At 43.4% G+C, this 18,564-nt stretch overlaps 1 protein-coding gene across 3 annotated transcripts in view; it reads left to right on the forward strand.

The window, feature by feature from the left end:
- CORO2A (coronin 2A) overlaps positions 1-16,721 on the forward strand; it is a 63,015-nt gene extending 46,294 nt beyond the window's left edge. For all 3 annotated transcript variants that reach the window (XM_054002913.1, XM_054002911.1, XM_054002912.1), the window contains exons 3-12: positions 1,249-1,365; positions 6,153-6,302; positions 6,834-7,013; positions 7,836-7,952; positions 10,162-10,266; positions 10,643-10,739; positions 12,499-12,611; positions 13,711-13,801; positions 14,433-14,704; positions 16,169-16,721. In XM_054002913.1, coding sequence (XP_053858888.1) covers positions 1,249-1,365; positions 6,153-6,302; positions 6,834-7,013; positions 7,836-7,952; positions 10,162-10,266; positions 10,643-10,739; positions 12,499-12,611; positions 13,711-13,801; positions 14,433-14,704; positions 16,169-16,300 — 1,374 coding nt within the window. In that variant the 3' untranslated portion in view covers positions 16,301-16,721. The remainder of the gene's footprint in view (positions 1-1,248; positions 1,366-6,152; positions 6,303-6,833; positions 7,014-7,835; positions 7,953-10,161; positions 10,267-10,642; positions 10,740-12,498; positions 12,612-13,710; positions 13,802-14,432; positions 14,705-16,168) is intronic.
- The last annotated feature ends 1,843 nt before the right edge of the window (positions 16,722-18,564 follow it).

The following is an 18,564-nucleotide window of genomic DNA, read 5'->3' on the forward strand; positions in this document are numbered from 1 at the left end:
AAAAACCACAGTCTTTTACATTTCAAAGCCCTTTGGATGTTCAGTTATAAAGCAGGTTAGGAAAGTTTATGCAACAAACTTTCCAGTGAAGCCAGAATAGTTACACACTGATGTCCTGTTCTGTATTCAAAATTGCAAAAAACCCCAACAATTTAAAAGCTGGGAAAATTATGTCCTATCCACAGCCTGATTAGGGGCAGCAGTGGTTCCCCTTGGCTCTGCTCTCCTAAGGCCCACCTCTGGAGAGGTGTAGAGAGTAGTACACCTACAGAAGTGTCTGCTTTCTAGGAGACCACACATTTACAATCATTGTGGTCCACAATTCTTCCAGGTAGGAAGCAGTAAGCTGGTAAACACCACCAGCTTGCCATTATATCTTCCTTCTTAGGTGACTGACTTTTGCTCTTGAGCTGATGCCTGGGGTGAGTTAGGGGGCTCCCCAAACTTTTCCTTCTTCTTACAGAGGGAAGCAAGCGTTACTTCAATGTTAATAAAATCACCACCACCCTTTCTACCATTTAAATATTCGGACTTGACGCTACAGCAGAGATCGTGTCGGCAGTGTGGGTTTATTCAATGCAATACAGCCCCCATCTGGCACAAGGCTCTCAATACACTTTAGGGAACTTAGTGCGGGATTTGTGCAGATGCCATGCAGAAGCCACCTAAACGTGGCATGGTTTTGGGGTTTTTTTGAGAGTCCAGAATACTGATTGAATTTGGTGAAGGGCTGGATTTGAACACCATCAGAGAGAAACAGCTTGCCGAAAGAAAAACTTTGTAATTTGTAATTTGTGTCACAAATACCATTTGCTAGACCCAAAACCTAAATAATTTTTTTTTCTGCTTGTAGGAAATGTCTTCTGAGGCAGAGTTTGCTGTTGTTTGTCCCCCCATCAAAAGATCTTTAAAAAACATCGAAGATTCATCTTATTCATAGATGTTTCTTCTGCAAAATATGCTTTGGTGTCTGAACCTAATACTGTCTTCCAAATGTGTAGGCCTGCATGGAAATTTTTTCACAGCAGCATGTTCTCAGGAAGGCCTGGCAGTCTTTCTTTCCTTTATGGTGGTATCATCAAGATTTGACCAGCAGGGACAGCAAAAACCCATCCTTAACAGACAGAGAGCACACAGGGCATTTGGAAGACAACAAGCAGAAAGAAGTTTCTTTCTGGAGCTGCCTTGAAAATGTCATGTAATTCCATGGCTCACCTTAGGTTTGATTATATATATTTTTTTTTCCAGACAGGCAGGCTTGACCCACATTATCCCAAAGTATGTGGGCACAAAGGAAATGTTCTGGACATCAAGTGGAATCCATTCAATGACTTTGTAATAGCTTCATGTTCAGAAGATGCCACAGTAAGTTTACCACCTTGTATTCTGTGTTAGTACCTGGCTAATGTACTTTTTGGAGAATGAAGTTGAAAGAAACCAAAAGCTTATGAATGTGAAATGTGAAAGCATGCATATTTTTATTTATGAAGTCAGGAAAGAGTAAGATTCCTTTCCTTCTCCTGAGTTCAGACCTGTGTGATGCATTCCAGATGATATACCAAATCAGTGTAATGAGGAAGATCCATTTTGTAGGGGCTTGTGCCTTTTTTTGGTGTGTTTGTGTGATGAAAACAAAACATGAATTTCAAATGGAATGGCTATTAAAGTTTAATCTCTTTGAAACTATGTCTTTACTTTTAAAAAAACTTCAACACAACATTATCTGGACCAGCTTTTTCAGATTAATTCTCCGCAGAGCAAGTTTGATCTTGTTCCTGCACTCAGTTGCTCTGTAAACTCATGCTGGACCAGTTGTGGTGAGGAATATGCATCATACAGTTCTGCAGTGGGTACTTTGGCTGAAATTAGTGTGATTAAGATGCAGACACTGTAGCAATTGAAAGATTCAAGTCATGTTTGTAAGGGACAATTTAGCTCATATGTCCTTACTGGAAGGTCACTTTCAAAAGGTCTTGTAAAAGTGTGATGTTGGCATCTTTGATAGTGAGGACATCTGAGTAACTGCCATGCTTTTTTTTCCAGAGATCCCATGTGAGATCCTACTGGGTTTATTCTCACTCTGCCATAGAGCATCAGGGAGGTTTCTCCTGTTATTTTCTCCAACCCTTGCTTAGTTAACATGCTCTGCCACTTTAGTTCTGCCAAAAACTCACTCTTGATTATAAGCTTTTTTTACCATCTTTCCTGTTTAGTGACTTGTCTTTGCTTGTTTGGATATTCCTCTGGCTTCTTTTTTTTTTTTTTTTTTTTTTTTTTTTAAGACTTCTTTAAGTTTCTGAATTGATGGTAAAAATTTTATTGTAGCTTCCAACCTGTATGCCAGATTTTCATGCTGTCTCAGGAAGTATGGCATGGTATGACTTTCTTGTGGCAGAGGGCACCACCTTGGTCACTCTTTTGAGCCTCATATGAGAAATGAACACAATATTCAAAACATCCCACTGCAGTTACAGAATCACAGAAGTGTTTGTGTTGAAGGGGAGGTTTCTTTCACCACCTCTCTAGGCAGAGCACCTATTCCTGTTCTTCACTCCTCCCCTGGGGAATTTTTTTCCTTCCAATGTAGCTAATGACTGCTGTATCCTGTCCTCCTACCGTGCATTTCAAGACAGAGCCTGGCTCTATTTTCTCAGTAGTCTTGTAAGTATTGAAGGCTTTTATCAATTTACCTGGAAGCTGTCTCTTCTCCAGGCTGAGAAAGCCCATCTCCCCCAGCTTCTACTCACAGGGTAAAGTGCTGCAGACTCCTGAGCATCATGGTGGGCCTCTAGCATCTTTCTTGCATTGGGGGGTGCAAAACTGGATGCACTATACCCAGCTTTCCTTTCTGGTTTTCTCCAGAAACTTGACACTGGATCATTCCTCAGACTAAAGAATGGAAACATGGAGCATGTCACAGGTCTCAGTACCAAAAGTTGTTCCAAGAACTCTGTCTGTCTGTGACTGTACTCTATTTTTACTACTCTCCCATCCTCATCCTAGCACCAGGAAATGGTATCTTTGGGGTCCTCTGCACTGTGACATGGTGTAGAGATATCTCCTCCCTGCCTGCTAAGTAGTAAGGACAGCAGACTGTGTTTCTTGGTGTGACTATCCTTATGCCTCATAGCTGGACCTTGGATGTCACTTCGTCCATGCCCTTCTCAAAGAATTGGATTACTCCAAGCCTTGTTCAGATGAGTTGAGAAAATCTCTAAGGCTACAGATCCTGTGGTCTCACTAGGTCCTTCTTCCAGGTATTGAGTATCCTTCTAGGGAAAATGGGATGCCTCTGATCTCCAGGCATTGCCATATTGCCATATACATCCACTGCCTTTGATGCTCTCCTTGTGTACCTTTGAAGAGTTTGGCTCCATTTTCTCTGTGCCTTCATGCTATGCAGTTGAAGGGCAGCCAGAGACTGAACAAATTATTTTCTTTCAAGCTCTCCTCAGGTTTGCTGTGTTACTGCTTCCTTCTCATCTCTTGTCTGCTGTTGGACTTGTTCTGTGGGGTCAGCATCTTACTTAACCTGGCCTGTTCTGGAGAGCTCAGATTGGACATACTGTTGAAACGTCTTGACAGCAATATTTCCTCTGTTTTAAGAGAAGTTTGAGAAAGGTTTTTTGGGGGTCACAGAGGTGTCCACCACTTCCACCACTTCCACTGGGCTGAACATAAGAGGAAAAACGTTCCTTCCAGTCTGTTGTTAAAAGCCTGGTGCTCTCTTCCATGTCTGAGCATTAGTAAGCCACTGTGCAAGTAAGACTTGTGTGCAAGAATGCATCTAATTGCTTACTGGGCTGAGCCTCCCTTTGAGGAAGGCTATAACCTTCTGAGTAGATAATGGAAATTTCACTTCTCCCACATTTCTCAGAGGTTTCTTGACTGTTAACCAGCCTTTCTGGAGCTTGCTTTGGTGGTACCACTGTTACCAAAAATTGGTAAAAATAAAAACTCCTTTACACTAATGCAGCATTAAGAAGCAGACATTATTTCACTGGGTGCATGAGGGAGTATCATGCATGCTGACTACAAAAGAAACTCCAGTTTAGATACTATATTTTATGTACATAGTCACTGATTTTTCCCTCAATAAACATACATATAATAATAATTTCCCTCAAAACAGTAACATATTTTCTCTCTCTGTTACACATGTGTTCTTCTGTCCTGGGTATCTCTTTGGTCATCCCTGGTCATCCCTCTCGAAGTCATACTCAACTGCCTAGTCAAGTGGTAAAAGTTGGCACAACTGGGCTGGTTGCTTTCCAGTTCTTCTTCTTACAGAATGGGCATTGTGCAGTTCCACAGGCCAGTGGTTTTTGAAGAATAGGCATTGTGTTAGCCTGCCAGGTGCAGATAATTTTTCATCTGGCAGCACTACAGCTGTCTTTTGGGCATGGGAAGGATTGTATGTTCTTTGTGAACAGCCAGTTCCAGTTCTCACTTCTGTTTCAGGCAGGCTTAGGGCTGAGGCCTATGCAAATGCCTAGGGGCTGAGAGTTTGATCTTATCCTCTTACCCCTCTTCTTGGTAAATCATCAGACATGAAGAGTTCAACTTGTTGAAGCTCTGCTGCCCTCTGGTTAGAGGGACAACTCTGTGCCTTTTACTTCATTTTATCAGGCTTTCTTCAATATGTAGCAGGGTAGACAGCTTGTTCATGGTTGGATTGTCCCTGTTTGCTCTACAGGCATGAGTCCAAGACCTGTTGTTCTGCACACTAAAGAACTGGCAATTTCTGCTATTTAATGCAGCCTGAGATTCCAGCCAGGTGCTTTTCTCTGCTTTTATCACCAACCATTTTACAGCACGAGGAGTGGATGGTTCATTCTAGGCAGTTCTTGTCAGCATGAACACAACCTATTTTTCCCTTTTCTAGTCTCTCAGCCCCATTCCCTTAGTGACAGCTGTTGAAACTGTAAGGAATCAGTCGGTCTGATTGTAAAGTGAGATGTTTTCTCTAACTACTGTAGAAGTTCATGTGGATACTGCTGGACTCTACAGCTGATATATTTCTGGTGGGCTTGATTCCTTATTGGGATAAACACTGCTGAGAAGGGTGCTTATGAAGTTTTCCAGGAGGTCCCAGAATTTGGGTCTGCTTCTTATTTGTCTTAGAAAGGAGTGATCCTCATCAACCAAACTGTAGGAGACTTGGGCAGCTGTGGCTGATTTCCACAAACTATATTCTAAAGAGCATTTCAGTTTTGCTTCAGGCTAAGAAATAGAAAAATTATGACACAAGCATAGTAATTTTCATTGAGCCAAAGGATTAATAATCTAAATAGTTGTGTTTCTAGGGTTAAGAAAAACCCTAGTGTGAGAAAAACTCCTTTTATACCCGTGTAGGTTCAGCCCCTCTTGGTGGTTTCTGCTATTGTTTTTTCCACCACAGGAGAACAGAGCATTTATGTCTTCATGCAGCATCCTTCTAGAAGGACCCAGAGCTGTAGCTGGGCCTGTTACAAGACAGCATGCTCCCAGTGCTGACTGGCTTCAGTGCAGTGCTGCCCAGTGTCTCTGCTCAGGGTGTCTGCTTTGAGGCCACCTGCATGGTGTTCTGTGAACTTTGACAAATGGCTGTATCATTTGCAAAGCATTCAGACCGGTCCAGCTTTCTGTGACACACATTACTATAGCTATCACCTGACCAGAGGAGTTCTCAGTTCTTCTGCCAGGCGACATGGAATGGATCCTCAGGACCAGGATGAGGATGGCCAGTTGAGTAGGAGAGGATTGAGCTTGGATCAATCACTGCTATAATATCATAGAATCATAGAATTATAATATCTTTTGGGACTCAGATTTGCTGGCTCCTGCTCAAAGTGTGTTAAGAGGCAAGGTCTACAAGATTTCTTCCCCTTGGGAATAACTTTTCATAATTGTGCTGACAGGTCTAAGGGTTGGATTGCCAAATTTAAAGAAACCCTGGTAGGACTGCTGTCTGAAGATAGAACATAAAGAGGAGTCTTCAGGTCCACAGAATGGTAAAGATACAAATGACAAGGACAGGCGTTCAAAAAAGCCAGGTGCATTCCTAGTCACTACAAAGGGAATAGTAATTGCAAGGTATTTAATAGCTATGGGTAAATTCCAAATTAGCTCCTTCTCAGGAATCTCACAAAGACCCATACTGTGCCATTCAGGTTAAAATCTGGGACATCCCAAATCAGTTGCTAAAAAGAAACATTACCATTCCGAAGAAAGAACTTTTTGGGCATACTCGAAGAGTCAGTCTGATTGAATGGCATCCCACAGCTGATAACATCCTCTTCAGCTCTGGCTATGACTACAAGGTGGGTCTGTGCTCCTAGGACACCCTATTTGGCTTGGTGTTTTGAAATTTGTTTTAATTTCAAGCTATAAGATTTTTGTTTTAATTTCAAGCTAAAGAGTTTGGAGGCTTTCTTCAGGGAGAAATTCCATGGTGACCCAAAGGCAAAAGGGTATTGCTGTAAGTTCAAGAGGACTGTCTAATTTTCCAGTCTTCTGATGAACTTCAGTCTACTCTGCACTTCTCATTTACTGAATTGGATACAGCATGCAATGCCATCCACTTTTCTTTGTGCTACTGCATATATATGCACTGATGTTGTCTATTTTTATGTATAAAATGTGGTTTCAAAGGAAATTAAAATATTGGACATTCTTAGCTGACACTGATACATTGCTGTTAGTATCAGGAATTATTTTAAGTGCTGGAGAACAATCACTTATGATGGTAAGACCTATACATGTAGAGAAAAGACAAAGAAGTGAATGAATACACAAAGTCCCTGGTGTGGGGCAGCAAAGGGCTGATTTTTTTAAAATTATTTTTGCTCCAGATAATGATCTGGAACCTTGATGCCACGGACACTGTTCTTTCAAAGCCAGTGAAGATTATTGATGCTCACAAAGATGTGGTCCTCTCCATGTCATTCAACACAGATGGCAGTCTCCTTGCCACTGCTTGCAGGGACAGAAAGATATATGTGATAGACCCTTGTGCTGGAACAGTCCTACAGGTAGGTTGGTTTCAGAGGTTTATGGTCCATCTGATTTCATCTCTTGGAGTGTTTCCTCTCCTGGGTAGCTTCATTGCCATAAAAGATGATGCATCTGCACTGCCCAAGGCACCATATGGTGCTGTTCCTTTCTACTTTCCATTGAATGCTTGCTGTCATTGTTGAAAACAGGGATTTTGTATGTTAATACCATGTTTCTTGCTCCTTGAAACTATACTTGGATTGTATTGTTTTCATAGGTACCTCCTGCAGCCCTCTGAGGGATATCACGGGAGGGAATGTAGAGATCAGGTGGAGAGGTGGATGCAAGTGTACGTTTGTCCCAATGACAAATGTCCCAGTGGTTGTTTTTGTTGCCTGTATTTTGTTGGCTAGGTGCAGCTGGCTGCATTTTGTAGCTATTTGCATAGGTTTGTGTACACACAAAGTCCTGCCTGGAACTACTAAAGACTGCTGTCTTGCAAATATGTGAATCAATAGTTAGGGAGGTAGGATTGGCTCAGCTGGTCAGAGCAGGGTGCTGGTAACACCAGGATTGTGGGTTTAATCCCCATATGAGCCATTCGCTTTAGAGTTGGACTTGATGATCTTTGTGTGTCCCTTTCAACTCAGAATATTCTATGATGTGTGGTTGAGCTTTTGGGAATGATCCTGAAGAGTTTAGGCCACTGTTTTCAGATGCCTGTGAAATCCAGCTCACCATTGTTCAGCTGGGCTGAGCAGATCTTTCAGATGTGAGTGAATGAGAGTTGTCAGGTAACATGAAATGTTGCTATGCAACAGTTGTTGTCTTACTCATGCAATATCCTTTCTCTTCTACAGGAAGGAAGCTACAAGTCTCACAGAGTCAATAAAGTCGTATTCCTTGGAAACATGAAAATGCTGTTTTCTACTGGAATGTCTCAGTGGAATAATAGACAAATTGCATTATGGGATCAAGTGAGTTGGACCAAAAATCTTAACCATACCAGCTTTAGTTTTCTCTCTTTTGCTGTCACTTTAACTTTCCACCTGCCACATACACAAGAATTGATTTATAACAGCAATTCAGAAGTGATCTGTCAGATTCCTGAAGGGTGATAGATCTTACTGCTGTGAGACACAACTGAGTTTCTGGAGAAGTTTTCAACATAGAAGCTTAAGAGAACAAAGTGAATGCTGTGCCCATGTCCTGGTTTTAGCTGGGATAGAATTCATTTTCTTAGTAGTTGGCACAAGATTGTGTTTTGGATTTAGTGTTGAAAGCACACTGACATTTTGGGGTGTTGCTAAGTAGTGCTTACCCTAAGTCAAAGACTTTTCAGTGTCTCATGCTCTGCCAGTGTGCAGGTGCATGAGAAGCTGGGAGGGAGGATATCCAGGACAGCTGATCTGAACTGGCCAAAGGGATATTCTATACCATAGAATGTCATGCTCAACTGGGGGGACTTGGCCAGGAGCCATGGATTGCTACTCAGGGACTGGTTGGGCATTGGTCAGCAAGTGGTGAGTGGTTGTGTTGTCCATCACTTATTCTTCTTGAGTTTTATCCCTCGCTCTCCCTTTTCTTTTCATTACAATTGTTATTGTTTTATATTTTGCTTTTCTTTCCAATTACTGAACTGTTTGTATCTCAGCCATGGGTTTACCTTTTTCTGATTCTCTTCCCCACCCATCCTATCAAGGGGAAGTGAGCAAATGGCTGCATGGTACTTGCTGACTGAGTTAAACCACAACAGCCCACTACAAGAAGAAATTGTTCAAAGGACCTCGTGGTTACTGTAGCTCTGACTTAATGTGGCTCTTACTGGTCTTACTGGCAAACTGGTCCTGGAAAGAGAAATGAGCTCTAGACACAGCATACTCAGATGAAGCTCTCAAAGAAGAAAAGTGTATAGAGTGTTTTTGATTTCTGATGATTCCTGACGGTAGAGTACTGAGGTGGTGCTTAATTGGTCATTTCCAAGACATCTGATCTCCTGTCAGGATGGCTGCTAGCCTTATGAAACCCTGCTCTCATTTACCCTTTCATATGCAATGAGATGTTTTTACTTTGTCAGCATCTAAATATGTCCCTCTGCATCAACCACCATGCAGCACAATCTTTTGTCTCTTTGTAGTGCTGTCACGCTTTGTTACCAGACAAAGCTGGTAGACCAGGCCTATGATTTGCTGTTTCAGCTATGTTTGGACGTGGCTTCTTTGCACACTTGAGAGGCAAAGCACTATGCTGCTGTCCGAAGGCTTTCCACAATGCTAAGCATTGCTGTGACACTTCATTGGTGTCATGTCAGGGTTTGACATGCTTGGTTTAAGAACACAGTGGGAAGATCTGTGAATATAAAGCCTCCTTAGGAACAGGGATTGGCACAGAGCCTGCCCAGCAGGCCTCTTTCTCGTGCCCACACCCATCTCTGCATCTAAACAGAAGCTCTGGCTTACTGCAGCCTGCAGCTGGTCAGTTCTTCAGAAGAAAATGTGTGTTAACCCTTTGCTAAATACAAGTTTATGTGAGAATTGCCACCTGGACAGCCATAGGACACCAGAATCTGCTCTGTCAGTCCTCCTAAAATCATTCCCTTCAGCAGTGTAGAGATAGCTTTGTACAAGACATGCAAGCTTTGCATATGAAGTGGTGTGCTGTGTCCTCCTACATGGCTTATCTGCAAAAGGCCAGTGGGAGGTTCTGTCCATGCAACAGGCACTTCCCCACTGTGCAAGGCTGAGACTGCTTGGCTGATGCAGACTGCTCTTGTGGGTAGTGCACTATTGTGAAAGTATTGCCTAGACTAGAGATTTTGAGGGAATGTGAATAAAATTCAGTGTGAATTTTACACCCGTGGTGCAGGTGTACCCTGAAGGCCCCTTCATCTCCTGTGGTCTGGCCCATGTAGAGGCAGGCAATGTTTCTTACTTGTCTACCTTGAAATGCTATCAGATGCCTGAGGTGTTATAGTGGTAGGAACTTCAGTCAAGGCCTGGGACAGACCACCCATTTCTCACCCACAGTGCTTTGCAGCAGTCTGTGCATGGCCCCCTGCTCAGGGCTGTGGGTCATTACAGAGCTGTGCTCACATGCCACTGCCAGGTGAGGTTCAGGTGAAGTGTCCTGGACTTGAGGTGACTGACAGGTGATTGCAGCTGACTCTTTTTCCTGTGTCCTGCTCAGAATGACCTTTCTGTGCCTTTACTGGAGGAGGATCTGGATGGCTCCTCGGGACTACTGTTTCCCATCTATGACTCTGACACATGCATGATTTATGTGGTGGGAAAGGTAAGTGCTTTCCACATCAGCAAGTGCAGGCCTGTTTGATTCTGCTGTCAGCCTGTGTTGTGACAGACTGAGTTCAAAGATGCTCCTGAAGCATGTTAACCTAAGGATATGAGCAGATGGAGTGGGGCCAGAGGGTGCTTTGTCATCAGGCCACATTTACCACCTTTATAGATGTACCATGTTTATTGTGGAGAGGTACACAGCTGGGTCCTCTTTCCTGTATAGGAATTTGAGGATAAAGATTCTTGTATAGGAATTTGAGGATAAACATTTGGTTCATTGTTGATCCTGCATGGCTTCTTGGGGCCAGGAATTCTTCTCAGACTGTCATGCTGAACAGCAGAGTCTGGCTCATGTTGATTTTCTTTGTCTTTAGGGTGATGGAAACATACGGTACTATGAGATAAGTCCTGAGAAACCATACCTGCACTACCTGATGGAATATCATTCTCACTTACCACAGAAGGGAGTTGGTGAGTGGCGGAATGTCTAATGTTATAAGACCCTCATTTTGGAGGCTGCCAGATTCCTCCACACAGGTTTACAGGCACTTACAGTCAGCTTGCTGCAGTTCACCCAAATATGACAGGTGGTATTACAAGGTCAGAGCTTGGAAAGGGCCCTTCTGACCAGCATGGGATGGGCAGTTTTACCAGTCACTGCTACATCTCCTCTCACATACCTGGTCAAGGTGGAAAGGAGGATAGTCTGGATTTAAAGGTGGAGAATGCTCCTTGCCAGATTTGTCAATCTACTTCAAGATTTTTGTTTTTGAGCTCTACTTCCAGCATTCCCACTCTGTGATTTCTCTGGTAACAGATGCTTCACAGCTTAATGCCTTCAGTCTTTATTGCTTGTCTGCCTTCTTTTTTACTTCTTTTTTCCTATTTAGAAATAGATCTTTTGTGATTAGGTCACCTCTCCTCCCTTGGAGACCTTGCTTATTAACCTGTCTGTGTACTACCCACTGTTTAACTAATTCAAGTCAAAGAATTTCACTTTCAGCCCTCAGACCTTATTGTTAACCCTTTCTTGAATCTTCTCTGATCTAGTCTGAGTCATATTCCTCTACATGTTTCTAGGATCATTAACACCCCTCCATACTACCTGTGGTCACTCCTGCTCTTAGAGAACATTGGTATGGATATTTGGCAGCACTGAATTTTGTGCCTGCAGGTTGCCTTAAAAAAAAACTAGAAGGAATATATTATTTAAAACTTAATAAGTAATTAGTAAGTACTTAATAAGTAATTAGTAAGGCTCTCCTCATTATTCAGTTTTTATAATCCTTCTGGTACAACATCCTTATTTCTCATTGTCATAGTCTCTTTAAAAATATTTTCATGCAAAGTAAGTGTACAGGTGTTTTTAAAAAGCCTAAGTGAATCAAGTCTACGTCCCTAACCTGCTTTGTTGAGCTGATCAAGCAATGCTAAGGTTATTGTACAAAAATTCCTTTTCCATTTTACCAAAACAAAATACTGTGTGGAGGAGTGGAGTTTAGATTCACTTTTAAATGAATTCATAATGTATGGAGCAACAGGCCTTCACATAGAATCTACTGCTTAATGAAGTTACTGGGTATTAGTAGAAAACTAAGCTTGGCTGCCATGAAGCAAGGTCTACAAGCATAGGGAATCTCTTTTTTAAAGGAAATTGATGTGGATATAGCTTTGAACTGTACAAACTAATGAGAGAGAAAACCACTGAGGTTATCAGGTACTTGGAGATCTTGTGTGGCTTAGCCAGTCCCTAAAACACAAATGGACAGAATTGATGTTCATACCCTTCTCTTTCTCATTTCTGTTTTGGGACGGCATTGGGGGGACGATACTTGCCTGGAAGGTATTTCAGCCATATATAGCTATTATGGTGTTGTTTAAGTGTCCTGAAATCCCTTCCTAGTGATCCTGATACTCAAATCCTGTGGCATTACCTGCCAGCTCTGCTTTGTTCTGGTCACTCTATTTGGAGCCCATTAGAATGAACAAGGAACAGGAGGCCTAGCGTGAAAACCACACATGTATGTAACAACATGATCTGACAGAAAATAAATTATTTAGTCTTGTCATTTGTGCCACTGAGCCAATTTTGGATGCAGACCTCCAACCATGCTGATGTGGTGCTGATGCTATGACTCCTTTCATTGTTTGATGACCCTTGTCACATGGCTGATGATATTAATTTTCCTAAGGAGATCTGTACTCCATTTATTTCATGCTCTTCCCCCAGGAATGATGCCAAAGAGAGGTCTTGATGTGGCAGCTTGTGAAATTTTCCGTTTCTACAGACTGATTTCAACTAAAAACCTGATTGAGCCCATTTCCATGATTGTGCCTCGACAGGTAAGTCAACCTCAGATCATGTTCTTAATCAGAGGCAAATATCAGTGAAAAAATGAGGGCACTACCTCCTCTCTGCGACTCTTGGGAACAGGAGAGTAGGTAGAACAAGAGATTTTCTCTCTCCTGGCATGGGGGAGGTAGCTGGCCTGTTTCTGGGGCAGCCCTGACAACAAACCCTGTCTGAGTAACTCAAAAGTTACTCAGGAGTTAGGTCTCTGTCTAATGTCTGACTTTCAAGACATGCTGCCAGGTCTACTAGCTGTCTGTAAATTTCTCCAATAGAATCTGTTTGACATAATGACAAAAGAGGGAGAGGAGTTGGAGCTGGTGTTGGGTGGCATAACAATCTCCTCGTGGAAGCAAGGAGAGTCACCCTGGTAAAACAGGAACTATGAATTCATGGGTCTCTACCCATTAGGTGGAGTTGTGTTACAGACAGTTGTTCTGCAGCACGTAAGGCATAACCCATTGCACTGAGGGTGATGTAGGAGTAAGTCTCAGAGCTGCTGTCATTAGAAAAAGAAGTAGACCTTGAATCTGTAGCTAGTCAAGGTAGCTCCTGTGTGACTGTGTGGGCATGGGAAATGTACAGTACATGGGAAATGTCAGTACTGTCCTCTGTACCTCCAGAAAGTAGAATATAAAAAGAAGGTACGAGCTCCTTGAATTCAGAGACACAGGAGAATGAATGCTTACTGCAACTCCCAACCAGGTGTGTTCCTCCAGCTTTATCTCCTTGGCCAGTTTTTGTCAGTTGATAATCAGCTGATGCTTTGTGACTTGTCCATCCTTTGTATCCACGTATTCATCCTCAGGAACACGATTTCATGGGAGTTGAGTTAGCCTATGTCAATATCCCCCAGACTGAAGACCTTACCAGCATGAATTAAATTAGGCCTCCAGATACAATTCTTCTGAGTTGAGGGGAGGAGCAGAGAGGTCAAGAGCAGGTGAAAAGACTTTATGTCATGCTGGTGTGTGCTCATGACACTCCCTGTGCTGAAGGGGAATAAGTTCATTTCTCCACCACAATCCAGTATGACCTCTTTGAGCCAAAATCTCACTGACACAGTTACTCTGGAATATTGTTTGCTTCCAGTCGGAATCATACCAGGCAGATATCTACCCCCTGACTGCAGCAGCCCAACCAGCACTGACAGCAGAAGAATGGCTCACCGGGATTAACAGAGGTCAGCACATGGAGAGCTCTCCAGCCCTTCAGCTCCCCTGTGGATGGGATAGCCTGATCAGAGAGTGAGAAAGCTAGATAAGTTTTCCCAGAATCAGCCTGGGAGACTTTAGGGAGCTGGAGATAAACAATGATAGCCAGTTATTAAAAACAACCTGCAGGTGGTGTTTTTTTATGATCTGCTTTCTTGTTTTTCTCATAAGATTGTTTACAAATTGGCAGCTTGTTAATTAGCAAATCAGGTGAAATGTATTGATTAAATGACCAATCAGGTCCAGTATTGAACCAGTGTATAAAAAGAACTGGTTCAGTAAAGATGAGAAGTGCTTATGCCAATTAGCCTTTTGACTAAATATGTCATTTGTGACACTCCCCAGGGCTTGGGTAAGCTGCTGCCAGCTCTCTGGCCTATTACCTGCCAGAGAAAGAGGAAAGAAGGAAAAGGAGAGGCATGGTAAATATGGCTGGAAGCTAAAATAATTTGTTGGCTGTAAATTCTGGAAGCTGGTCTGGTCAGGTGCCTCCACATTTATTTCTGAATGAATTGGTTAAAGCTGGCTGTTAGAATGAATTGCTTACACCTGATTTTTGAGTGTGGTTTGGGAGTGCTCATTTATCTCCTCCCTCCCTAGGGCCTCTCTTGATATCCTTGAGATCAGGCTCTGAAGCTGTGAAGTCCCTACCACAGTTTCTTGAGCCAGAGCCCTTCATGGAAGCTACTAACCTGAGCCAGCAACCAGGAGCGCAAGGAAGGATGTCACTGGAGGACAAGCAGAAGCCAAGAGAGATTGAACGTAGCAGAAAAAGGCTGAAAGTGGAGGAGAGTCTGCCAGAAGATGAGCAAATATGCCTCTCCAATGCCTTTGACATATCTGAGTGTCCACCACCAAAAACTGAAAATGAGGTATGAATGCCTGGGGTGAAGTTGGGGCTACAGGGGAAGCTCAAAGCCAGATGATGAAAGAATGCCATTCACACTGGTTTCTGGGCCTCATGTTGGGCCCCTACCTGGGGGTTCCCCTGTTGGGGGGAAACCCTCCTGGAGCGGTTCTGTGTCAGGAAAAGGAGACGCGTAGGACTTTTTTGGTCTTCAGCTTCCTGTTTATTATTATCTTATTTAAAGTTTTATGTGCCGTCTATACCAAAGGGTCAAAGTCAGTGCTTCTCTGGGGGTCAGGACTCCTCAGAGCAGACAGAGAAATATCCCCTATGCCCTGGGTTCCCACATGGTGGCATTTCAGGGAGGGTTTATTTTGCAGGCCTGCGTCAGTGCAAGCTCTCTGTTCTTCATGGCAAAAGCTCTGCCTGCCCTGACTGTCACAAGGGAAGCAGAAATATGGCCCAGCAGCACCTCAGCTGAGGGGGCCTGGAAAGGAGGGGGCAGTCAGCATTCTCACTTCCTAGGCATTCTTGTGGTACAGACCTGCCTGGTGACTGGCTGGGCATAAGGAAGTCCTTGTGACCTCCAGGTTCTGGAGAAGAGAAGGGGGTTTATGAAGGATAACCCTTTGATGAGAACTGTAGTCAGCAAGCTTGGTGAGGCAGCAGGGATTTATGTGAAAGGAGTGGGTGTACTCCTGGTGCATCCATGTATTCTTAACTGCCTGACTGTACTGTGGACCCTGACATGGGAAAGAGTCTGCATCTGCAGCTCACTGCTGAAGGACAGCTTGTTAGTGCAGTGCTGTTGAGGTTGGCTGCTGGCTGCAGCATGCACCTGGGAAAGGCTCTAGAAAAGATCCTGGCAGTTTAGTAATGGAAAAACACCTCTCTGTATAGTAATCAAAGCTGGCACAGTGGTGCATCTCTGTGATTTGTCAGCTTCCCACTGTTGGCAGCTCAGGGACATTTTCAACTACATGCAGTGTGTTTGCTTTTAGGAACCTTGGAATAATTTTCTTCCCCTACCTGTAGTGAGGTCTCCTTTCATCTCTGCAAGAATTTAGCATCTGGATCTTGATAGGCCAGGAATTTCCACATCTAAATTTCCCTGTGGAGTGAAAAAGGATATTTTTCCACATGTTTCTGAGCTGGCACCCCAAGGTTACAGAACCAGCCCTTGCAGAGCTGAGTGCTCTGCTGCATGCATAGTGAAAGACAATGCTAGTCCCAACTGGGAGAAAAAAAAGGACTTGTCCAGGGTCAGAGAAGGACATGTGGCAGAACCATGAATTTAGACTCCAAATATTTTCTGTGAAACACACGCAGTCACAGCCCAGTCTAGTGGACAACTGCTGATGTTGTCTGCTGGTTGAAGGCCTTCTCCTTAGATGTTTTTCTTGGAAGTGATGTGACAACTCTGGTGGCATTGTCAGGTTAAGTCTATGCTTTCTTAGTGTAAAGTAAATGAAATTGTGTTTCCTTACAGCTTTTACAGATGTATTTCCGGCAACAGGAAGAAATCCGTCGACTATGTGGATTGGTAATCCAGAGAGGTATCCGAATTAAACAGCTGGAGCAGGAGCTCAGAAACCCCTGCATGGACACAGGCAACTACTGAGGTTGCTGGCCTACAGCTCTTTGTACCCCTGGACACAGGGGGAGACTCCAGTTCCTGCAGATAACTCCTCCTAGGTTTTTTACTGGGGGTAAAATTGATATTTCAGGCAGCATGGACTTCCCTGGCTTGTGATGGTCACATTTCCCTAATCATCACTAGACAGTTTTTAATAGTCTTGCTGTGCGTCTTCAGGCTCCCCTTGCTTACCTGCTCACCAATGTCAGAAGCTTGTGTATTAATGCTAGTGAGAGACTTTGGAAAACCTTGCTCTTCTGGTCCTGGAGAAGCTACATGTTAAGCTCTAGGAATGACCTGTTTTGCTGGCCCTCCACATGACAGGAAAATGAGAGACTGAAGGCTTCTTTTCTTGCCCTGGGGACCAGCAATGTGGCTCCTGTGGCTGCTGTCCCCTTGCCCAGGGAGTTCACTCTGCTGAGCTTCAGAGGCACCTCTAGCTCCAAAGTGATCCTTATGCACCCTCTCACCTTACAGCTTTGCCCTGCCCCCAGGTTCAGGAAAGCTGTGGCTGCCCTGACCTGGTGCTGGGGATAGTCCCGCTCCGGGGGCTGCACTGGGGATGCCAAGGGCCGGCACTCTTGTGATAGGAAAAGAAGAGTCAGTGTTGGATGTCCTACTTTAAAAAGGTCATGGTGTGGGCTAGCTCTTACCAGAGAAGCTGAATAATCTATGTGTCCTGTGAGTTAGTGGCCTTCTTTCCCTTCTTCTGCCAAAGACCAGCTGCAGTCAACTGGGGGTCATCAGAGATTGAGAACATTTAAAGCTGCACAGTGTTGACAGTGGGGGAATTTGCTAAGAGGATTTAAAAGAATGAATGGGGAGTTGGGCCCTGAGCCCACTGCAGGCATTTCAGCAATGGTGCTAGAAGTGTTGTGTCAACCACAGTAAGATCACAGGGCTGTGGCCAGTCATGAACAGCCCTCCAGGGTTGCTGGAGTATCAGTCCTTAATGACTGCAGCTGCTGCTTCCTTCACTCCCAGGTGCCAGCACCTTGTCCCATTCCTGCAGCTGTCTACAGCTGCAGGTTCCCTCTTGCCAGCTATGTGGTCCAGCCCCCTGCATCTTCCCAGGCTGCTCAGCCTTCCTCAGCCCTGTGGCCACATTGATCTGTGACCTTCAGCACCACCTCTCTGGCTCAATGCTGGACCTTATAGAGATGTCTCAAACCCAGACAAAGCAAGCAAACACTGTTTAACCTGTAACTGTGCACCTCTATTATGGTACACAGAAATCATGGAATCAACTAGGTCCAGGGGATACGTCTAGGACACATCCTTGTCACCAGATGTGTTTTATTGGCTGCATTTTTTTGCTTATTTTTTAATATAAAATAAATTGTTTAAATTATTTCCAAAATAAAGCAATTTTTCATGGGGATTTTTACATTCTCTTGAGGTATGTTTCTTATTCTATGACTGACTAGCATAGAGAATGGTTGGCCACTATGGTTCTTATCCTTGGGCTTTGTTGATTTCAGCATTTATGGAAAAGAAGGTGCTTTTATTTAGGCTTTAGTGAGACTTAATTTAATCAAAACTTCTTTTTTAGAAAGTATGCCTGTAAAAGCGTGGACTGTGAAATGTATTTAAATTTGGAGCTTAACTGCAACCACTAATCTTGCACTGGAAAAAAACCTTGAGGAAATGGAGTTATGCATTCATGATCTGTGCCTAAATAGTATTGAGTGATCATTCTAACAGTTTCAAAACTCCCGAAAGCTTTGTAAAAAACTGTTGAACGTGGGGATAAAAGACAAATCTGTGCAATGAAAAGCAAATATAACTGAATAATAAACATAGAGATTTACATTTTGATACATGCAAGATTGTTGTTTTATTATTGTATTTTTGAAGTGACTGAAACTTAAGCTCAATCAAGGTCAGAAAGGAGTGTCACCTATTGTCTCTTTTGCTTGTGTCAAGCTGTGGCCCTATATTAGTAGGTGGGTTGTACACAGAGTTATGCAGATAGCCCCTTTTTTTTTTTTTTTTTTTTTTACATCTTTCCCAGTTGCCCTTGATGCCACAAAGGGTTGGCCATTGCACATTGTTCTGAATTGCTGTGTGTGTTGCCTTGAGTAAACTCAGTCCTGCTGGAGAGGCATTCTGTGTGGTTTTTGCTGTCTTGCACTCCTGGCTCTTCTCTTGTGCAGTACAACTCTGACCTGGCTCTTTTAGATATTCCACATGAGGAGGGTTTAATGTGTTATTACCAAATTTACTTATTTGAAGGGATTTTGATTTAG

This window comes from Vidua macroura, chromosome Z (assembly GCF_024509145.1).
Source record: "Vidua macroura isolate BioBank_ID:100142 chromosome Z, ASM2450914v1, whole genome shotgun sequence".
Classification (NCBI taxonomy): Eukaryota; Metazoa; Chordata; class Aves; order Passeriformes; family Viduidae; genus Vidua; species Vidua macroura.